The 22,483-nt window shown below is 45.4% G+C and overlaps 1 protein-coding gene across 1 annotated transcript in view; it reads left to right on the top strand.

Annotated features, from left to right (window-relative positions):
- LOC142814557 (uncharacterized) overlaps positions 1–22,483 on the top strand; it is an 82,760-nt gene that overhangs the window by 30,959 nt on the left and 29,318 nt on the right. Inside the window, exon 2 of the mRNA XM_075893435.1 lies at positions 22,041–22,078. Coding sequence (XP_075749550.1) covers positions 22,041–22,078 — 38 coding nt within the window. The remainder of the gene's footprint in view (positions 1–22,040; positions 22,079–22,483) is intronic.

The following is a 22,483-nucleotide window of genomic DNA, read 5'->3' as shown; positions in this document are numbered from 1 at the left end:
TCGCGCGGTAAAATTGCCCATGCGTCAATCACCTGTGGCACATACCCACATACCAGTGGCACATACTCGCCCGTCAGTATGTGCCACTGTCTGGCGGGAAGTGTTTGACGGCGTACGCGACAGGATTGTGACAATATTCATGTCTTTACCAGTGCGTCATATTCGTCAAACCGTCTCACCCGGCCGTACTAATTTTGGTTCAAGCCAAGGGGGTGGCTGCCGAAGCACCCAAACGTAAGCGGCTTGATAGATAGATAGATACGCTCAAAGTCGCCGAAGTTCGCTAAGAAATTCTTCGCACTAAAAACAAAAACGAAAACTGGCTGCTATGCAAAATACTTGAAGCTTTTGCTGTTCGTACATCCCCGTGACTTTTGCATACGCCAAGATTCGTAGGCGGTACAGAATATACATTGCTGAAGGATAAATTATTGTCAAGCGTGCCTCCCAGCCGTGCTCCGTGTTGGAGCATCGCGACGAAATGAACATCAATCTCCACGCTTTCATATGTATAATGCGTACACTTCTAGCAGGAAGCATGGCGCCCATATTTGCCGCGGATGCACGAAGACACTGGTTACCCTTCAGTCGCGGCCAGATTCTATGCCGCAACACAGAGCATGGGCGCCGTTAGTGGAGTTCTGAGGCGAAGACTTTCACACCTGTCTTCGCTAGTTCAACATGAGAAACGGTTCGTTATGTGCCACACATGAGGTTCCTCACACGTGGGTGAGCACATGTGAGTATGCCAGTTCCTGGCCATGACTATTATCCTGATCAGGTGGACTGCCATTGTGACGAGGGAGGTGCTACTGCCATGTTTAAGATCTGTGCAGACGTGTGTCATACCTATTTGTGTATGACACGTGTCAATGCCGGGATTCGATCACGCGACCTGCGGGTCAGCAGCCGATTACCTTAGCCACTGGACCACCGTGGCGGGGCCGCACAATATTTCTTAATACTACACCACCACCACCTCCACCACCACAGCCGAGTACCTTAGCCACTAGACCACCGTGGCGGGGCCGCACAATATTTCTTAAAAACGCAAATCATAGTCCGTGTCACATATTGTAAGCTCGTATATTTTGCATGCACTGTCGCACCATTCTTTGCTGTGCCTTTCTGTATACGGTTACCTTGCGTTTCATTTAACACACGAAATTCAGCTTGTGAACAGCCGGACTGGTTGTTGAATTTTACTTTGTACTCCTTCCACCAAAAGATAAATCACCGTCGCTGACACTTAAAAAGCGCGCTAGCATTTCTCGTACGGATTTACTTTTAAGAGATGAGACCATCACAAACGAACATAGACGCGATGTCGGGGACGAATTATCGCACGTTCATTTGTTACAGCGTAATACGAGAGAATCCATACACAGTTGTTATGGCTCTGCCAGTAGCGCATCAATCATGCCGATTGAAATATCGTGACGAAAAGCAATAAATATGACTCTAATTTGTCTTTCTTACAATGTCATTTCGACCACCTGTGGTTCGTTAACGTGTACTGAAGTCTGAGCACACGGGCCTACAAAATTTTCGCCTCCACTGGAAATGCAGCCGCCGCAGCCGGGATTCGATCACGCGACCTGCGGATCAGCAGCCGAGTACCTTAGCCACTAGACGACCGTGGCGGGGCCGCACAATACTTCTTAAAAACGCATATCATAGTTCGTGTCACATCTTGTAAGCTCGTATATTTTGCATGCACTGTCGTACCGTTCTTTGCTGTGCCTTTCTGTATGCTGTTATACCTTGCGTTTCATGTAACACACGAAATTCAGCTTGTGAACAGCCGGACTGGTTGTTGCATTTTACTTTGTACTCGTTCTACCCAAAAATAAGTCATCGTCACTGACACTTAAAAAGCGCGCTAGCGTTTCTCGTACGGATTTACTTTTAAGAGATGAGACCATCGCAAACGAACATAGACGCGATGTCGGGGGCGAATTAGCGCACGTTCATTTGTTACAGCGTAATACGAGAGAATCCATACACAGCTGTTATGGCTCTACCAGTATCGCATCAATCATGCCGATCGAAATATCGTGACGAAAAGCAACAAATTTGACTCTAATTTGTCTTTCTTACAATGCCATCACGGTACGATTCTGATCCTCACGCTGTAACACCCTCGAACGAATCGGCGATGTTTGGAAAATTCTTTTTTTTTTCAAGATTACTCGCGAACATCCAAAAAGTGTTGAAAAAATGAAAGAAAGCCGGTCGTGGCGAAGTCTCTCGTATCACTTTCGTACTCACTCATCGTGACTAAGCGATTTTCATCCACAATTTTAAGAGGCAACAAAGAAACGTACGTCTTCCCCTTTTCGGCCTCTAGGTTATTAATGTCGAGAGAATTATATATCTCATGAAATTCTGTAGCACGTGGATGACTCATTGAGAAAGAAAAAGAAAGAAGTTGTTTGTGCCCCCGCTTCGGAATAGCATGCGTTTGTTCAAACACAATCCACAAGAAAAAAAAGTGTGTCAAGCTCGAATACCCTCTTTAACGTTTGCTGTTGTATTTCTTTCCCTTCAATTTGTACATTCTACCTTTAAATTATAGGAACTTACGTCACACAACGGCTCGCTTCTTACTTTAGCATTTGTTCGGGCAATCAAATTTATGCAGGCGCGCGCCAAGTTCGTGCGCTAGCGCATATGTATTTCACATCGCAACTTGGCGGCTTTTCCGAATGGCGAGATACTTTGTAAGCAGCCAAGCCTCACCACAAGCAAGAAAAAAAGCAAGAAAAGAAAATGAGGATAAATGCAATGCAGTAAAAACCTACTTAAAAGGAAGAAAGCGTATTCGACAGAGTCGACTCGCTGGCGGCCCGAAGGAGATGCAACGTGAGAAGCGAGAAGAAATACAAATTTGGCACGAAGCGAACGAACGAAATGGGAGGTGCGAGGGTTAAATTCAATTGCCACTTTCCGTCAGTGTTATTTTCGCTTCCTCGGTAGCGTGCTATAGTGTACTACAGCGTGGCGTTGCGAGAGTGCGAGGACCGATAGACATTCACAAGGCTCCGCCACTCTCGTTACATCGCGCAAGGTACACATAAAAAATGACGCGACGGATGCAGCGCGCAGGGAGCATCGTGTGCGTCCACCTATTGCTTTATTTCTAGGTCTCTCAAGGGAAAACAGGGCCTCGAAGAGAATCTTCAAGAGCGCCACACGTCTCTCGGTCGGAGTTTACACATTTATCGCTTCAGTGTGTATATATGCATGTAGCTTTCCATTATCTTCATGCTACTCTTTTCTGTTTGAAAGGCCAACAGTGGAGTCGCTGGCTGCGCGACCCGTCTATCGCCAGCTTTCAGATCCCTCGGCCCCCTCGTACGTCGTTGCCTAGTGAAATACGTCTGCTAAACCAATTCGCATATCTATATCGTCTTCTTTTCAAGTCAGCGCGTATCTTTCGCATTGTTCTGCAGGCAAAATCTCAGAGACAAAAGTGCGTCGTGGAGAAAGCAAGAGCAAACTGCTACGACTGACATGAGGCGCAATAGGTCACACACAAGGAGATTATGCAACTGCGTCCTCCTCGTTGCGCTATAGCGTGGCAGTACCCTTTGTGCCAGCGATAAGCCATTGTGCGAATTCGTCCGTTCAACCGTGTACGGGAGTGACTACGCGAGATATAGAACGCTCGTCAGAGACGTCCACGCGTTGTGCATCTACTGGTGCGCTCGGGTGATTCTGATACGACGGCATCCTTTCGCTGAGAGAATTAATCCACGCAATAAAATGATACTAAAAATATATAAACACATAAAATAGTCTATTTTAAAAATGTCAATATGCGTTACTGATGAAATTCATGGTCGCATTCTTAGTCGCACAGGGTGTGAAGGAAATCAAGCCTGCTTATGGGTAGTAATAGAATTTTTTTAAAGACGATAGTCTCTCTTGGGTACTTCTATGCAGAAGTTTAATTCTGCCTGTCTGAACGATTCAGCCGCCAGGCGAAAGTTTAAGCACTTGCTCAACGCCCAGCCATCTTGATTTAGTGGCTGCTTTTATACTTCTGAACATTCTCAAATCAAAAGCAAATATTACACATAGTTTAAGCGCAAAATCAATACCTATGTATTACGTAGGGTATTACCTTATTCAGAAACTACATAGAAACGTAGTTCTAAAGACCACAGTGTTTATTACGCCGTGGTGGCAATGCGACGCTATAAACAAACAAACAAAAAAAAAACAGGGCGTTTCCTGCACTTCGCCAAAACGACATGGTGCTGCCACCTACCAGTGGCTCTGCGTTCTACAAAAACGTTTATTTCTTGACATTACTGCCATATGGCGTCCATATCTCACGCAGCTTAGCGTGCGCTGATGCGGGTATCGAGACACTCTATCGCAGCTCCTCCAGACAGAAGAATATCGTATTTTGAGTACTTTTGAAACCAAGCATGCTATGCGGAATATGTCTTTTTACAATAAACCGCAGCCCGATTCCAGGGGTTGCCAGTGATGTTTGATACTGAACTGAAAAATACATTTTACAGAAAAGAACATTCTCTATTTCGGGAATTTTTTCCTGCAAACTTTGACCAAATTCCCAGTATATTTCCGTTCACAACAGTACTGATTTCCGCTCCCATCCACACACACACGCACTATAGTCACACCTTTCTCACACCTGTCTCCATTAATGGCAACTTTTGAAATCATGATTAGCCCCTCCACTGCCGCAAAACAAAAACATGACTTTATTAACTGATATACTGTGAGTACACTGAACATTGTGGGGCTCCATTCTAACGCCACTAGTGAACTGGAACTCGCTCCACGTAAATGTCAGAAACAAATCTTAACGGCCATGCTTGCATGGTGCATGCGTCAGAACCGATTACAGCAGGTGAAGGCGCACAGTGACAGCTAATTATCGGTCGTCATAGGAGAATTTAACCATTCCTGATATTTTCTGCAATGTCACAAAAATTTCCTTTTTCCTTCTGGCTCAAATTGGAAAGTGAAAATTCCACGAACAAAAGAACATCACTTTGTGTAGGGCTGTGTGACTTCTAAGCACGAGTAGTTATCTTTTAATGAAACGTGCAGGAGGCTTGAACAGCACTGAGCCAAGGCGACAACACCATCGCCACGATATTTTGTAGGTCTGTTCGTGCTGGTCGTGCATGGAATGGTATAGGAGGAGTTTCCGGGGTGCTTAGTCATCCAAGTCACTGTACGGATCTCGGACACAGCACGCACTGCGGGTATTTTGCGTGCGCGGCCCTAAGTTAGTATAATTTGCAGCTCTCATCGGCATCAGCTCCTGATTTTCACGCTCGATCATTGTTGCTCCTATGAACGCTTTCCAGTGCCTGCATGGAGCAGCAGATCAGGCAGGGCACTGAGGTAAGGTTCCCGAGATGCCTATACCAATGCAGCTTTTTATTCCGTCCCGCTCTTCTCACATCTTACGTTGTGTCGATGGAGATACCCAGGACACAGCGTAGGACGTAGCCTGGGTATCCTGGGTATTTTTTTTTCGGGGGGGGGGGGGGGGAGTAAGAGCTAGTCAAGCTGCTCGCCGGCTTTTTCTCCCTGCCTTCCTTGTTCTATGCTTGATGAAAAATAAAAGACCTTTTAAGACTAATCGTGCGTCCTCTTACGACGTTGTCTAGCAAATGTCACCGAACACAGGAATAACGATGGTCGCACAAAAGAAAGCGGGAGTGGTGGATTCAAGACACGAAATAATTTTGAGGGACGCCTTTGTGGAGGGCTCGGGAAAATACTAACACGTGGGGTTCTTTTACGCGCACCTGAATGTAAGAGCACGGGCCTCAAGCAAATTTTTTTTTGCCTTCATCGAAAATGTGGGGCTGATCACAGCAATTGGACAATCTCTTCTCAGTAATAATAATAATAATAATAATAATAATAATAATAATAATAATAATAATAATAATAATAATAATAATAATAATAATAATAATAATAATAATAATAATAATAATAATAATAATAATAATATCTGGGGCTCTGCAGCATCCCACAGCCACGATATTATTACGAGACACGCCGCAGTGGAGGGCTCCGGATATTTCGACCATCTGGTGTTTTTTTTTTTAACTGACTTCGCAATGTACACGGGCCTCTACCATTTCACCTCCATCGAAATTCGACTGCCACGGCTGAGGTCGAACCCGTGACCTTCCGTTCAGCGGCCGAGCACCCTGACCACTGTTCCACCGAGGCGCACCGCAATCTTTCCTCCCGAGCACTGCCCGAGACGACGGTCGCAAGACAATTCTGATTCGCGTGCATAACTTAGTGACTCGTGCGTTACTACAGCGTGTGCATCCAGCCTCGTCGATACATTACTCAACGGATGCAAACGTGAACAGATACGCCAATTCGACTACCAGATTACTCATGCGCGCGTTGCTTTTCACCTTTCATAGCGTATAAATACAGAACGCCTCTGCGGCGAAAGCACTACATTGAGTTTCGCTACGTATTGCGGTGACGAATAAAGGCGGCTGTTTTTTTGTTTGCAGTTCGAAGTTCCGAGCGGGCCCGCTTGTCGAAACGCTAAGAGATTGAACACGCAAGTGCGTTCAGCAAACTCGCGCAATTTGCAGAGCGGGTTTGTGCGGACGGGGAAAGCGACCGCGTACAAGCCGCCTCCGATTCCTTTCCTTTGAAGCCGAGCCTTTCCTTTTCGCGCGTCAGTAGACCCGACGCGTGAGTGCTGGCGTCGCTCTCCGGTTCCAGCGCTAACTCTAAAGGGAGCGTGTTTTCCTTTTCCGTCCATATTAGAAGTGCGCGACAGCGGAGCGGGTTAAAAGCATTCGCCATCTTGCAAAGAGAGTAGGTCCGCTTTCGACGTCTAGGGAGAGTATCTTCCGCTCTTTGTGGAGTCACTTGAGTGTCCACGAAGCTCCAAAGAACGGTCTACCTTGGTTCCGGCCGCGTTAGAGAGACCACGCTTGCTTGTTCCCATAGTTACACGTCGCAACCTTTTAGGAAGTGTGCCTTGCTGTGTAGTCAAACAGGGAGGGTACGCAGATAGACGAAAACATGCGCCGACGGCGGTGACTTTATTCACGTTGAGAGGAGTCGTCGGGGCTAATTCGGGGCGGGGCGCCTACGATGAACTCCTTGAAGCAAAATAAAACAACAATACGGTGTCGCAGAACAAATATGGACATGGCACTCAGGTGTTCGCGATACGCCAATGTTGGGTTATTGAGCTACTTTGATTACTCACGTACATACATACATACATACATATATATATATATATATATATATATATATATATATATATATATATATATATATATATATATATATATATATATATATAGTGGGAGTAATAATTCAATGGGCCAGTTAGTCTTCGTGAAGGTATGGGATATGGCACAACGGGAGCGTTGTCAACACTAAATATATTTATCCTTGTTGACAACGCTCCCGTTGTGCCATATCCCATATATATATATATATATATATATATATATATATATATATATATATATATATATATATATATATATATATATATATATATCACTGATGGTTGGTTGTAGGTACAGCTATGGGCACACGAGAGTATTGGATGACTCTGGGATGACCAAACATGGCTGGAGACATTGCACTATCAGTAGTGAATTAAATCGTAGTGATTACGTTGCCTGATTTAAATCACACGACAATGATCGCACGCGCACACACACACACACACACACACACACACACACACACACACACACACACACACACACACACACACACACACACACACACACACACACACACACACACACACACACACACACACACACACACACACGCACACACACACGCACACACACACAAAAGAAAAGAACGACGTAAAATGAAGCATGTCGAGACGTATTATTGGTTGATAAGTGTATAGAATTAGATTTTGGCTCGCATATGCCGTTACAAGCTAGGTCTTATTTCTGATATTGTTGTCGTATATCCAAGAACAATAATATTACAATAATGATAGTTAGCGCGAGAATGATAGCTCCATACACTGATACACTGACGTCTTGTCCATTGACTATAATTCCGCGATTCTTTTACCGATGCAATGAGGCCAAGAAAATTGTGCTATGAGTAAATATATTTCCAGTCGACCCGCTCTTACCATGTCCTTTAGACGTCGTCGAGGAAGAATATGAAAGAGAACCAGTTGTTTAGTTACGGAAACTTGGTGTGCGCAGTGGTGCCCAGCGAGACCTTTTTAGACTAAGGTTGCATTTCTGCGTTCAATTATACCGTTAGCCATCAGCATCGTTAGCCACTGCATCGGTGATGCTGCACTGCTGTAATAACTGAAGCCGCTTACTGTTTCAATAAAGACGTCGTGTATCTTACGTATACACCAGGGACGCGCAGTTCGTGTTCTTGAATGGTTTACCAGAGCTTGCGAGAGCCCTTTCTGTGGCCTTCGAAGACTGAGTAACAGCGGAAGGCACTGGTACGATAGCAAAGCTGTTTATAAGGAAGCATAACCGAGGCGAAGAAAGACACAGGCGCCGCGGACACTCGCGGAAGCTTACGAAGCAGCAGCTGCCAATGAATACCGCATTATCAAAGCTGCAACAACAGACCCGAGAAGGAAACAGAGACAATGAAGTCTCGTCCGACTGCCTACAAGGTGTCTTTGTGTATAGCTACATTGGTATCTTCGCAGCAGCCGTTGATACCGGACTTCTCCATCGGAGGCAGTAACAGCTCGTCGTACGAATGAGGCTGTGGTGTTTGTGCGCTGGGGGGAGGGAGGGGGGCATAAGGATCACGTTACAAAAGGGTGAGCAGGAAAGGGAAGAGGAAGAATAGGTTGAGACAGGCTCCCAGTGACCATCCGTCAGGCCCCGCAACGAGTCTCCAATCGATGCTCTGATCAAGACGCCACCAGTGTGGCGACACGATCCCTCGCCATCGCCGACGATCGAGCAGCGAGGCGCCGGAGCGAGGCAGGCTGGTGTTTCGTTATCCCTCTCCTCGCAGCCGGCTGGCGGTCACAGCCGACGGGTGTTGACTTAATCACGGAGGAAGCGGCGGCGAGCTAGCCACCGGGTTGGTACAGCACGCGCCCTCGTGTGTGTCGCTTCGCACTGTCCTGTGGGGTTAGGTCCAGTCGGGAGAGCCACAAAGATGCGGGTGCAGAGACCGATCGCCTCAGTGCGCGCGGGCTTCCCCTTCCCCCCTTGCGTTAGGAGGAGGTGCAGGCTACCGCGGACGCGCCATGACCCATCGAATGCGCGAAAGTGGTGCACTACTGGGGGACGCCCGATAGTCGATACGTCGTGTCGCCCCGTATACACGCACGCACCAAATGAGCGCCATCTTATTGCGCGAGTGCAATGAGTGTGAGTGGAAACGATGATAGAGAGGGCGAGCAATACGCATGCTCAAAGGGTGAGGCGTGAAATAAACAACTGTGCCGCGACACCTGGTGCGCCCGCTGCGCGTCGATAATGAGATGATACGCTGCTAGGCTGGATGAGGAAAAGAAGAACGGAAGGACAGGAAGGTTAGCCAGTTTCCAGACCGGATGGCTTCCCCTTGTCGGGGAAAGGGGCAAGGGCTGCAAGGCTTAAAGGCACGTTGAACAGCAACTACTACCATCGGTACTACAAATAATAGCAGTAAGGAAGATAGTGCAAACTCATCTTGCTGTTTAACTGAACCACTTTGAAGATACCTCTCTGAGCTGCACGCAGAAGACCCGATGGTTGATTGGCTTAAGAGGATTGATTGATTGATATGTGGGGTAGAGACGCCGTATAGTGGAGGGCTCCGGAAATTTAGACCACCTGGGATTCTTTAACGTGCACCCAAATCTGAGTACACGGGCCTACAACATTTCCGCCTCCATCGGCGGCTTAAGAGGAAAAAATATGAGGTTAAAGTCGGTCACTACTCAGCGAAACAGCTTTAATAAAGATTGCCTAGATGCACCTGCTTTGAGCACAATTGATAGCTTCCGGAAATCTCTGAGGATCCTAGCTCGTCCAGCAAGGGTGAGAGGAATAAAAAGTGACGAAGGGAAGAACAGAAAAATTTATTCACAGAAAGTCGTAAAGGTTGGCCTATGTTAAGCTGAAAATCAATCAATCAATCAATCAATCAATCAATCAATCAATCAATCAATAATTATTTACGTCAAATCTATCTTCAAAAGTTTATCTTTAAATTTACTTCAATATATTTATCTATTAGCTGCAATTTGCGTATCTATCTATCTATCTATCTATCTATCTATCTATCTATCTATCTATCTATCTATCTATCTATCTATCTATCTATCTATCTATCTATCTATCTATCTATCAAACTATCTATCTATCTATCTATCTATCTATCTATCTATCTATCTATCTATCTATCTATCTATCTATCTATCTATCTATCTATCTATCTATCTATCTATCTATCTATCTATCTATCTATTTATCTATCTATCTGGTTGTGACAGCACGGAAAGGCGTGTCAGCGAGGCTATATATAAGGGCCTCATTGTAATATCTCAGAAAAAAGGCACAGTTTTGCGGCAAAGATGACACAATGAACGTGATAGCACCAAATTGGAAGGTCACGCGCAGAGTGGCAAGCAGATTGAAACGTGCCCCGCTTTTCTCACGCACAACCGAAGCACGAAACGTACCCACAGGTACAAATGAACGTGAATAAGCGTCGCAGTGTTTACTTGTCTGTGTCTAAAAAGCGTGCCCTTTTCGCAAACGGAGGCTGTACAATGATTGTAGTGACCTTTGTGCACCCCGTAACTACAACAAAATCATTCCTGTGCAGAGTCCAACGCCAGCCAAGGCGTATGATCCTCCCCACCGGGACATAAGGGTGCGCGAGATATCGCCGGCTTCCCTCCTCTCCACTGGTCAAAGTACGCTTGAGAGATGAGAGCCGCCGCGCGCTCATTGCGCCATCTAGCTAATAATGCTGAAAACACGATAGTTCCCCCCCCCCCCCCCCCCCCCGAGATGCTCACCAACTTCTATAAGTGGTTGATATAAATAGCTTGCTGATGGAACGCTGAAAGAGGTGCCCGTTGGTAACTCAGTAACAATAACAAAAAAAAAAAAGCCCCTCGGTGGCTCAGTGGTTGACGCCTCGAATTCACGACGCGGAGGTCCACGTTCGATTCCGTGCGCCCGTGGCTTTGTTTCTAGATTTTTTTTTGTTCTTGCGTTTTCATGTGTATAGATACGTGTACATATACGGCGAATACGGCGAGTGACGCCGACGCCGCCGGCGAAATCCAGCCGAGAGTGTTCACATAATTGCTATCGCAATAAGACGGTATGGTATATCCGTACCAGGCCTCCTTTCTCGCCTGTTGTGCTTTGGCCGCTCCTAGGAAGACACCTCAGCACCACATATTCTTTTTTCAAGAAGTACTATTGGCAACATTCTTTATTGTTGCCTCTCGGCATATGATCGTCAACGTGGAACCTGTTCGGGGAACGCCGTGCCACTAGAATTATTCGCGGCAAAAACACAATCAGCGAGAAGGGAAGCGTGGTGCGCTAATACTGTATCGTATTTCGGTCACTTAGTAAAAGAGTCTATTTTGCAGTTGGAAGCTGCTCAAAGGTAGATGCGCGTGAATTACTGTATTACGAGAGACTGATTCTTGGCTTGAGAGCACTCTGTTCCCTCCAAGAAAATGAAGGAAACAAAGTGCATGTCATTTTGAATGAATTCAAGAAAGAGGTTCGACGTAAAGTGGATGCTTGGAGTGATGAATAGCATTGTCGAACAAAGGATCCCGTCGGAGACAGTATTCTGAAAAGGGGGCCTGCGTTCGTCAGGTTGCTGACGTGCCGTGACGAGGGCACTCAGTTGCAGAGGCGTCGTTGGTGGGATCACTGTCGATTGCTGACGGAGAATTCGTACGGTTGCTACGTTCGCGTAAAAATGTGTGTTAGTGGCGTGAATCAGCAAACTGCTAGCACGTTTACATGATGTTTTAAACGCTGAATGGGTATTTTAAGTATATGTTAGGGGCATACTGTCCAGCGGTTTGTTGGAAGAATGCTCAGTGAATGCGACATTTTTTAATCATTTACCATGAATGCTGTCCAGACTAAGAAACAAAAACAAATAAATATATGAAGGTATGGACGTGAAGAGGGGTGTACGCTGTGTTTTACACGTTCCTCTAAAACAGGAATGAAAGTTCATTCCTCGTTCCTCAACAGTTTCGGAACGAGTTTCCATTACAAGTTCCTGTAATGCAAAAGGAACTCGTTCCAGTTAGATATTACGTTACTTTAACTTTTTTATTACAAAAATAGAGTTCGTTTAACCATACAGTGAAATTAAGTAGGTTTATGTCAAGCTAAACATATTAAACGAATTTGACATTGCCGACAGCAGGCTATACGTAGGTAAAACGTAGACTCAAAAATAAACGCTCAGAGTTAAATTTTTTCACAGAGAACCATTTATTCTACAAGCATGTACAATTGCAGCTTGCCTGCACGTCAATTGCAAGTCCCCAAAATGTGCACTTCTCATGTCCTTCTTCAAAGGTGCAGTCAATGCACTATGTTTCGGTTTGTCAATTAGAAATTTACAATCGTGCACCATTATAATTACACTTCTTTGCACAAAGGTGGACCCAAAGGGACAATACTTAGGCGTTTATTGAGTGCCGATGCAGTGTGAGGGGGAAATCATGTACAAAAGACTCCTGTTTGCAGTCAGCCAGCTTATCCCTGAGTATTTCATTCTCTCTGTTTTTCTACCCGGTCTCAATTTATTTCTCAATTATTCTCTTTCCTCCCCTTCATCCTGACGACCCAATGCCAACTGCTTTCTTTTGCTAGCATGCGCGCTTGTCGCAAAGAAACGCAGAACCAATAATTTACTCAACGTCCCATTTCTTTAAGATGGCAACTCAGCTAAAACATGTATACACGGAACTGGAAAGTCAGCCGGAACGGTACTTGCATTTCTGAGGTGCTTATACATCCACACCGCCGTTGTAGTGCATGATTGCAAAGTACCGTTACTCGGTATATTTGCTCTAACGATGATAGCTGACTCTATGTTGCTATGTGTTCGCCAACAGAATGATTGTATCGTTTCTCTGTCTCTATTGGATTCCTTTGGTGTCATGCACACAATAAATACCGTGAAAGAAATAACGGACTGGATAGCCAAGTAGCTACGACACTTGCCTTTTTTTTATTTGAACATACTGCAGGCTTCGGTCACGCGGCGATGGCGTAGTGGTTAGAGCATTCGCCTCGCATGCAAGAGGTTCGTGGTTCAAATCCCGGTGCCGCGCAGTTCCCAACCGGATTAAAAAAATCCGCGTGTTGATGGAACTGCATTGAGAGGCCTGGGGTGCGGCCTCACCGGTAAGCACCGCCGGGAACGCACTCCCTCACCAGAGAAGGACTGGCCACCCTGGTGCAGTATCTGGCCACTACCTCCCACATGCATACGTCAAATAACTCACGGCCCTCAGTCCCCAGCAGCTGCGAAGCAACTGACCACGGCGGCGGTCAGATCTGCAACGCAGCAGAGGGTGCTAAGAATCTCTGGATCCGGACAGGCTGCCATTGGAACCTGAACTTGGCAACATTTAACGCTAGAACCTTATCTAGTGAGGGAAGTCTAGCTGTACTATTTGAGGAGCTAGAGGGTATTAAATGGGATATAATAGGGCTCAGTGAGGTTAGGAAGACAGATGGGGCCTATACTGTGCTACAGAATGGACACGTCCTTTGCTATCGGGGCTTGGCAGACAGAAGAGAACTGGGAGTGGGGTTTCTAATTCACAGAAACATAGCTGGCAACATAGAGGAATACTATAGCATTAATGAAAGGGTGGTAGGTATTGCAATTAAACTGAATAAAAGATACCAGATGAAGGTAGTACAGGCTTATGCGCCTACATCCAGCCATGATGACGCTTCAGTTGAAAGCTTCTATGAAGACGTGGAATCGGCAATGAGTAAGGTATACTATAGTGATGGGCGACTTTAATGCAAATGTAAGGAAGAAGCAGGCTGGAGACGAGGCAGTAGGAGATTATGGCATCGGCACTAGAAACGCCAGAGGAGAGCTACTAGTAGAATTCGCAGAACGCAATAGTTTGCGGATTTTGAATACCTTCTACCGAAAACGAGAAAACCGCAAGTAGACATGGAGGAGCCCTAATGGCGAAAATAAGAACAAAATAGACTTTATAATGACTGCACACCCAGGAATCGTGCAGGATGTGGAAGTGGTTGGCAAGGTACGATGCAGTGACCATAGAATGGTACGGTCTCGAATTCGCCTAGACTTGAAGAAGGAACGACAGAAACGGATACGCAAGAAGCCAATCAATGAGCTAGCACTGAGAGGGAAAGTACAGGAATTCAGAGTGTCGCTGCAGAACAGGTACTCGGCTCTAAGTGAGGAAACCAACCTTAGCGTAGATACAATGAATGATAATCTGACAAGTATCATTACGGAGTGTGCAGTGGAAGTTGGAGGCAGGGTAGTTAGACAGGACACTGGCAAGCTTTCCCAGGAAACGAAGAACCTGATTAAGAAGCGTCAAATCATGAAAGTCTCATGTACAACAGACAAAATAGAACTGGCAGAGCTTTCGAAGTTGATTAATAGGCGTAAGGTATGCAATGTAAGAAGGTATAACATGGAGAGAATTGAACACGCTCTGAAAAAAAAAAAAAACGGAGGAAGCGTCAAAGCAGTGAAGAGGAAACTTGGGATAGGCAAAAGTCGGATATATGCACTAAGGGATAAAGAAGGCAAAATAACTACCAATATGGATAGGATAGTTAAAATAGCGGAGGAGTTTTACAGACATCTGTACAGTAGCCGAGACAACCACGACCTTAACACTATAAGAACTAGCAGTAACCCAGATGACACCCCACCAGTAATGATAGAAGAAGTAAGAAAAGCTTTGGAGAGCAGGCAAAGAGGCAAAGCTGCTGGTGAGGATCAGGTAACATCAGACCTGCTGAAAGATGGAGGACAGATTGTGTTAGAAAAACTAGCCACCCTGTTTACGAGGTGTCTTTTGACGGGAAGGGTACCAGAGTCTTGGAAGAACGCTAACATCATCTTAATACATAAGAAAGGAGATGACAAGGACTTGAAGAATTACAGGCCGATCAGCTTGCTCTTTGTAGTATACAAGCTATTTACAAAGGTAATTGCTAACAGAGTGAAGAAAACATTAGAATTCAATCAACCAAAGGAACAAGCAGTATTTCGAACAGGCTACTCAACAATTGACTACATTCATACTATCAATCAGGTAATAGAGAAATGCTCAGAGTATAACCAACCACTATACATAGCCTTCATAGATTACGAGAAGGCGTTTGATTCAGTAGAAATATCAGCCGTCATGCAGACACTGCGGAATCAGGGCGTAGATGAAGTATATATAAACATTCTGGAAGAAATCTACAGGGGATCAACTGCTACCATAGTGATTCATAAAGAAAGCAACATAATACCAATCAAGAAGGGTGTAAGGCAGGGGGACACAATCTCCCCAATGCTATTTACCGCGTGCTTACAGGTGGTTTTCAGAAGCCTAGAATGGGAACAGTTAGGGATAATAGTTAATGGAGAATACCTTAGTAACTTGCGCTTCGCCGATGACATTGCATTGCTGAGTATCTCAGGGGACGAATTGCAACTCATGATTACGGAGTTAGACAAGGAGAGCAGAAAGGTGGGTCTTAAAATTATTCTGCAGAAAACGAAAGTAATGTACAGCAACCTGGGAAAGGAGCAGCGCTTCCAGATAGGTAATAGTGCACTTGAGGTTGTAAAAGACTATGTCTACTTAGGGCAGGTAATAACCGCAGAGCCTAACCATGAGATTGAAGTAACTAGAAGAATAAGAATGGGGTGGAGCACATTCGGCAAGCACTCTCAAATTATGACAGGTAGATTGCCATTATCCCTTAAGAGGAAGGTATATAACAGCTGTATCTTGCCGGTACTTAGCTACGGAGCAGAAACCTGGAGACTCACAAAGAGGGTTCAGCTTAAATTGAGGACGACGCAGCGAGCGATGGAAAGAAAAATGGTAGGTGTAACCTTGAGAGACAAGAAGAGAGCGGAGTGGATTAGGGGACAAACGGGGGTTAAGGATATCATAGTTGAAATTAAGAAGAGGAAATGGACATGGGCCGGGCATGTAGCGCGTAGACAGGATAACCGCTGGTCATTAAGGGTAATTAACTGGATTCCGAGAGAAGGAAAGCGGGTTAGGGGGAGACAGAAGGTTATGTGGGCAGATGAGATTAAGAAGTTTGCGGGTATAAATTGGCAGCAGCAAGCGCAGGACCGGGTTGACTGGCGGAACATGGGAGAGGCCTTTGTCCTGCAGTGGACGTAGTCAGGCTGATGATGATGATGATGATGATGATGATGATGATGATGATGACTGCAGGCTTTACACGGCCCATGCAGGAGTCGAGACAAGAAAATACATACTAAGTATCGAAAGAAAATACATAACAGAAGAACAAGGAAGAATACACAATGTCAAACAGCTCATAATTCAAAATGAACACACTGTACTATGTTCATAAGTGATTGAATGGCGTTACAGCACACAATATTGTTGTCTAGTCTATTCCAATGCGGATAGCTGACGGAAAAAGAGAATCTTTGTGAGCGTTAACACGACTGCAAGGTTGGTGGATAGTTTTGGAATGGTTCAGTCGCGATGAGTGTTTGGGCGCGTCTAGCAGGTAATGAGATCGTGATATGCGGAATTGAGCATTATATAACTGGTAAAGAAATTTTACTCGCGAGATAATTCTCGCGATAATTCTCGAAACGTGGATAGGCAGTCTCGAATCCCTACGCTTCGCCGAGAATTTTTTCGCCACCTGGAATCGTTCTGTTTCTCTACATTCCTTTCGTTCGCTTTCCCTTCACTTGTTCTCCCACCCGTCGACGTCATTCAATCCCAAGCCGGACAAATGAGTGCATGTGTTCTGAGAGCGAAGCAGAAGAGGAAGAAGAATTGCGCATGCAGTTCACGATGATGATGAATTTTTCTCTATGACGGTGGCCTACCTCGAGCATCTGTGCTGTAACAGATCAACCGCCCCTTCCACAAGCGATGGGTTGCAGCGTTGCGTGCCTCCTCGTGCCTACAGTGGGTGCCTTCAAGTGAAAAGTGAGAGGCAGCGTAGTCACGCACCTGACACGGTCGGCCATCCGCCCTGTCCTGCGTCGTGATGTCCTGCGTGATGTCGTTGGCGTGCGCGCGCCTGTTGAATGCCATATATCGTTCGGAGAAGGAACTCCATTCTATACCTGCTGTTTCATCGTAGAAGTAACGCGTTACCGTCACTGTTCCACCTATCCTGGCTGAAATGGTGCCGTTCCATCGTTACTACCAAAAGAAACTAGTTCAGGTAATGCCGTTCTTTCGAACGTGGTTACGTGCAACATAGAGTTTCCTAAAATTACCTAGAGGGGGCTCTAGCGCTGCGATCGTTCAGCGACCATGGGAATAATGAGCAGTACACACATTTGCTTAGTCTTCGTACTTGCCGCTTCGTTTATTGCTGTGTTTTGGTTTTGTTTTTTGAAAAAAAAAGATTAAACCCTTTTGAACTTCGTGACCCGATTTGGAAAGGTAAGTCTAAACGAATAAGGTGGTGGAGTGCAACCGCTGAACATTTACTTATTTTTGTTTCGTGAGAAAACAGCTCCAAGCCACACAAACTCACACGGAGCCAAAAGCAGGCCAGAAGTACGAAGATTTGACAAATGTGTGTACTGCTCATCATTACCATGCTCGTTGAGGCGCTGTGCGTTGTAGCTCCCATAGACACTAGCGCCAGTTGCCTCTAGTGTATATGAAGAAACTCTATGACGTGCAACAGTGGGTGTAGGTGACGTTACGCACGCGCCATTAGAGCGGTGCGATAGAAGAAAATGCTTGCACAAGTGGGAGAAAAAAATAAACGTAAACACACACATGATCGTGGATGTGCCCGAGCAAAACAAGTAAATTGAATACCCCGGTGAAGTGCCGAAAGAAGCGGGGGCGCGCTCACCAGACCGCACAGGGGCCAACAGGTGCCTTTTCACGCTCTAAAAAGAGCGCTCTCATGGCATCGGTGTTTCAGGGGCAAGTTGAGACGTGCGTAGCGGTCGTGTGGGCCGCCAACCGTGTCGCACTCGGCGTGACGTCTCGGTTACCGAATGGGCCGGGCGCAATTTTGGGCCAGCGCGAACACCACTCGCTTCGTGTTCTGCGATGAGACCTGAATCGTCCCCCGGAAAGCATACATTATAACTAATACAACAATAAGAGCGTCGCGCATCTCGAAAAACAAGACATGCATTTCGTGTCACAGTTGGGTTTGTTAAAAACGAGTTAGCTGTGAGAGTTGATCAGTCAAATAACACACGCGTGCACTAAAAGGAGAGAAAAAATAAGAACCTTGCATGGCCACTTGTGCATTCGCGCCAAAGACGATTCGTAGGCGGGAGCTATCCTGTTCTTTTTTTCGAAGTCAATGTATTGATTCTATTTATGGATGTATTAAGATTTCGAATGGTCGGTATAAAAAATATATTTGTACTGAATTGTCTCCTACCCTGATTTGCCACGCCGTTCTCCAGAAACTCGTTTGCCGTTTACTATACTCTTCTTTGTTTTCTGGTCTTATTCTTTTGAGGGACGGGGATAGATCATCGCATTTATCCATTTCCCTTTCCTCGAAAGCCTTCTGGACCTAACGTGGTTTTACTCTGGCTTCCGGATCAAAGGTACGGCTGCGTTTTGTATCCCACGGGTTCTTGCAGCGCTGCCTCCGAAATCGGCCCGGGTTTCACCAAGCGACTCTCTTTGTATTACAGAGGAATCGTTTTCGGACGTCGCGTCATTGTTTTTCACGCGATGATGTCGTTATGATGTCTTTGGTATTTGTATTTTGGTATTTTGTGACGTCAAGATGATGTCTTTTCAAGAAGAAGAAGAAAATTTATTTTCTTTCTCCGACCGGCAGATCTAATCTAGTATCGCGAATTGCTTTTACGGGTCCAAGCTGGCGAGATGAGGCTCCAACTGCTCCTTTTTGAAGTCTATTTTGCGGTGTAAAAATTTATCCAAGCAAGATGATCTTTTTTCCGTATCACTTCATGTTCAGCCCGACGGTCGTATTCATATTCGAGATTTTGCATAGTTGGACAACCGTAAGACACTGTTGTGGCTATGATAGTCGAAATGTTCGAATGAGTGGTACTAAAGAATGGTTGCACAATACTCAACCACATTTGCTTTGGCACGCCATTTCCAAACAGACGAGTCGCAGTGTGCATTCGACGTGAAATGAAACCCGAAGAGCGGTGATCATTAGCAATAGAGAATTTCGGTTTTGCGTGCTTAACGTCCTAGCGTACGCAACAAGTGGGAGGGAGCAAGAGTGTGCATGCGCTGAACCTAATACCCCTGTCACACGTGGCAACTTAAGTGCACTTTGAGCGAGTGTACTTACGCTCACGAGGTGTCATTTTGGCGGTTCGCTGTTACACGAAAAAGCGAAGTGTACTTTGCAAATGATGGCTGTGGCGATTGACGGATTTGTAGCACAACGTATCTGTTATTTTTGCGCCTGTCTTTTGCGCCTGTGTTATTTTTGCGTTGTCTTCGTGGAAGTATCACCTGTGGTACATGTAATCTTGAATGACTAGAAAACAACTCACCTACACATGTGCAAGTGTACCTGTAAGTAAACAACGCGACGGATGCTGCTGTGCATGTGCTGCCGCATCTCCCTAGCGGACGTGGCCCCAAACAGCCCGACGGTGAAAATAGCAAGGTTATTGTTGTATTTTACGACTTCTTTAATACATAACAATATCCACCATAACAAAAACATTGATTTAAACATGTTATGAGCACCGCTTTAGGCAACAGCGTCTTTCTGTGCAAGCCACTCGTACCGAGGCTACCCACTTCATCGTTGCCGTCGCAGTGAAGTGAGGTTGGGGAGCGCACTCGCCGGCGAGTGTACTTTGCAGGGAGAGACGCTAAACTTGCTCGTGTGACAGCGTGCAAATGACACTCGCAGCGAAGTGTACTAGCTCAAAGTGCACTTGTGTTTCCACGTGTGACAGGGGCATATAAGAGAGATGCGTGCGTTTACGCACGCAGGGGATGCGCACGCAAGATCTTGGCGCTTAAGTTGCGCCCGCTACGGCCGTTGCCTACCTTACTGATTGCTCTCGCGAGATCTAGAACAGCCAAGACCAAAACAAGGAGGTTTCAAAAAAAAAATTGCTGAGGTGGCAGTTATTACAGCTTCTTGCTTCTTCACGAGATGACGTGAAGCAACACCCAATGCTTTGCCAGCAGTAGTGAAGCCAGCTTTTGCCCCTCCAAAGATCTCAGAAACGAGCAATTTTCTGGTGGTGCCAACTTAGACATCAAGTGGCTTTGATTTGTTGTTCTAAAGACTACGCTAATTATAAATTAAAACATTGTTGTTAACGAAGAAATAACCCGCAGAGAATAGTATTGGTGACTCAATGTCCAATAAAATTTGCCTTTAATTTGATGCCTACTAAAAATAAACTAGTAACACAAAGACGCACTTCGAGCACTATCTGACCCGAAAAGTCTAACTGACCTCGAAGTCGTTGGGCGTGCGAGGAAAACGCTTTTCTCAATCACCGAACGCCAACAGGTCATCATTCCCCTAGTATGATGGATGCCACATCCACCATCTTACGGTTGGCACGGCTTCGCTCATGGGCAAGAATTTCCACTCCAGCAATTTTTTTATAAACCTCCTTGGATTAAAACAGGCAAGATGGCTGCAACCAACAACACTGTGGTGGCCGGGGCAGCAAACGAAGGCCATGTGAATTTCAGTGGATTTAGAACTTAAGTAAGTAACCCGAATAACATAGGTTAACAGGTTCAGTGGATTGTGATCTCTGCTAAGCTGGAGCGCAACGTTGGACGATTGGACAACGTCTTTTACGAGGAAGCAGGAACGCGATGGTGACTGGAGGGACCACGACGGATTTGCGGGTTGTGTAAGGGACGTCGTGTGTGTGATCCCTTTGAACTGTGGTGGTTTCTGCGTGTGTCTGACCTTAAGATGCGTGATATATCGCCTGCAAAAACATCCCAAGCGTTTGAAAGTTTGAAAGTGAAGGTTAGTTCTGGTCACGAATTCAGCGTGCATGTGGATGCACGTACGTGTTTTACGAAACTAAGGTGGATTTTCTCGCACACGGTGCCCTCGTCATTGTGAAAGCAGCTTTCACGGCACTTGAAGAATGACACGTGAAGACACTGCCGCCAAAGGGGACATTTTTGTTTTCAGCGTTTAGCATTCCCAATTCGGTTTTTTTTCTCGTGATCTTAGAAAATGTCTGTAGCAAACAATGATTTTTAAATTGGCTGTAAGTGATTCTTTTCGCTGTCTCTGTTTTTTTTTTCAAAATTTTCGTTTTGACATATAGCCTTAACGCCGTCCCCAGAAAAGGTCGGCTTGTCTCATGCCTTGACTCGTGTATTGCGTCAACTATTATCAGTTATTACAGCTTCTTGCTTCTTCACGAGATGACGTGAAGCAACACTAAAAAGCAAGCCTGTTGACGCTCAAGTGCTGTACACGTTTCGATTGTTGCGCACCGTGAACTGATGCTGTAAGAAGCAGCACGCAACACCTTGCGAACAGACAGCCTTGTGCATACTAAACTAAAATTATCGAATGATATAGTGCGTGACGTCTAGACTTCAGCATAGCCAAGCGCAGTGATGCCAAACGGGAGTGCGGTACTTGTCTATGTTGATATCTTGACGGCTCGGACTTTACCGCTGCTAATGTTTTATGCTCTTCTTGACGCCGATTGGGTAAGTGAACCACTGCATATAACAAAGGCGACAAAGCAACCACTTCACAGCTTATTTTCTAACAGACGCTAAATGCTGTACTCAATAAGGCTGACTGGTTTTACTTTTTTTTCAGGAATCCCGCAAAATGCATCCGGCGCTCATCACAAGTTGGTAAGTATGCCTGCATATTTCACAGCAATCGAACGAAAACGTGAAGTTAGTCAGTGTATCGTAGCAACAGAAAAGAGGAAGACTGCGAGAAAAAAAGAGTCCTAATTCTTTGGGTTTTAACTCACTCGAGAATTTGTCTACATCACGCATATTTCTGTTTGCATTTCACTTCTTATGAAACACAATGTAGTTTCATGAGAAGAACTATGCGTTATGCTACACTGACAAAGGGATGAACCATACGAACCCTTCACATTAAGGTGAGATGATTTAGATAAAGATGAATCTTATGACAACTGTACGCAGCTGTTCCTACTGTTATCAATTTTTGACGCCAGAGTTTTAAATTACATGTTTTTATAACGAATTGCGAACAGCTAAGAGTACTATTCACTCAACCATGTG

This window comes from Rhipicephalus microplus, chromosome 4 (assembly GCF_043290135.1).
Source record: "Rhipicephalus microplus isolate Deutch F79 chromosome 4, USDA_Rmic, whole genome shotgun sequence".
In the NCBI taxonomy this organism is placed as follows: domain Eukaryota; kingdom Metazoa; phylum Arthropoda; class Arachnida; order Ixodida; family Ixodidae; genus Rhipicephalus; species Rhipicephalus microplus.
Note: the sequence above shows the minus strand (reverse complement) of the source record. Positions and strands in the feature narration are given on the sequence as shown.